We start from the raw sequence: 1546 nt of genomic DNA, 5'->3' as shown, positions 1-1546 counted from the left end.
TGCTCAGCTGGCTCCATGCTAAACATCACGGTCAGTCTCCTATGCACTGCGGGATTATTTCAAGCCTTTAATGTCAGATACAGCATGTGGTGGCGAGATGTAACGCTGTAGTTACATCTTCAAAGGGCTAACTTGAAAGTTGAATTTTTCACAAGTGTTGGCAATTGTATTGCTTATCAGTGACTGACATGACGTTCTCCTGCAGTTGCTAGTGCTGATGCGCCTGCCAATGTTATGGCAATTTTTAGACCCTGTAAACCAACTGTGAAGGCCCAGTCTCTAGCATTCTTCACCAATCACCATTCAGCCAATCGTGATAATTCTTTACATAATTGGGGTGAACTTTGGCCATAGACTGTAAAAATAACAGAAGAAGCTTAGAAGGGTTTGAAAAGTGAAGCCAATGCAGAAGTGCCTCCTGCATTCTATCTAATTTCCAGCAGGAGGCTACTACTACTGGTTACTAGACTACTGGTTACAAAAAGAAGTTTGTTTCTATAGCAGGCTATGGGAAAATTACTCTACTTCTCACTTGATTTTGTATAACCTCAGTAGTCATTTTAATATTGAGTTTACGGTCTCAATCGCTAGTTTCAAGTCTTCTTTAATTCTCAGTCAGTATTGTGTTTATAGTAAGACAATTAGATCATGTACGGCAGAGCACAGGAACTCTGATCTCTAAAGTTTTACTTGTTGTGTTGTGCGGTTTCAGATGGCGTGCGTATTGAGTCTCCTCTCCACACTGTGGATTTCCTGGATGATTCCCACACGATCCTGGAAAGCAGGTTCACAGCAAGAACAATGGAGGAGTGTATGGACTCTGCAGGTACTTCTAGAACTCAGAGGGGATTCATCCCTGAAGTCAACATAGTCTCTAAATATACCTTTAACCAGTTATCTAAATATCACAGATACAAAAATTCTACTGATTGCATTTCCAGAGTTGTTTCTCAGTTTAACATAGTGAGTGTACTCCTTGTTCATCATATCAGTGCCACTGGCAGCCTATAAGTGGCTGGTGTGTTTCCTGCTGGAAGAGAGCCAGAAGAAGCTGGAGCAGGAGATGGCCTCGGGAAAGGATGATTTTGAGGCCCGTAACAACAGCCAGGTAAGACACACACAGAGACACGCCACTGCACAGAGCCTTTATACTTGAAGCTGCTGAGGTTTTTCACTAAGCATATTTTTGGTACATTTTTTCCTATGATATTTACAAGGTCAGAATTGAACTGTGATAATAGTTGTCTGAGTTATAGTTAGTTATAAGCTATACTAATAATGTTCTTGTGTGTTTAGGTCTACTACTGTCGCTCCCTGGCCATGGCCTACATAGAACACAACTGCCTCCAGAGGTTTCATGAGCTGATTACTGATACGGACACACCAGCTGGTCTCAGACCTGTACTAAGCAAGCTGTGTGCCCTGTATGGGCTGTGGAGCCTCAGCAACCACATGGCCACACTCTACCAGGGTGTGTAATGGACTTTGTATATTACATGCATCAATCTAGAAAACACATTCCATTGTATTGATATGTGTAACACAG

General features: G+C 42.1%; 1 protein-coding gene across 1 annotated transcript in view; it reads left to right on the top strand.

The window, feature by feature from the left end:
* The window catches only part of LOC116707175 (peroxisomal acyl-coenzyme A oxidase 3), a gene marked incomplete in the record, with an annotated part of 52525 nt that overhangs the window by 10739 nt on the left and 40240 nt on the right, over positions 1 to 1546 (top strand). Inside the window, 4 exon segments of the mRNA XM_032544430.1 lie at positions 1 to 30; positions 713 to 826; positions 993 to 1108; positions 1297 to 1471. Coding sequence (XP_032400321.1) covers positions 1 to 30; positions 713 to 826; positions 993 to 1108; positions 1297 to 1471 — 435 coding nt within the window.

This window comes from Etheostoma spectabile, chromosome 19 (genome assembly GCF_008692095.1).
Source record: "Etheostoma spectabile isolate EspeVRDwgs_2016 chromosome 19, UIUC_Espe_1.0, whole genome shotgun sequence".
Taxonomy (NCBI): domain Eukaryota; kingdom Metazoa; phylum Chordata; class Actinopteri; order Perciformes; family Percidae; genus Etheostoma; species Etheostoma spectabile.
Note: the sequence above shows the minus strand (reverse complement) of the source record. Positions and strands in the feature narration are given on the sequence as shown.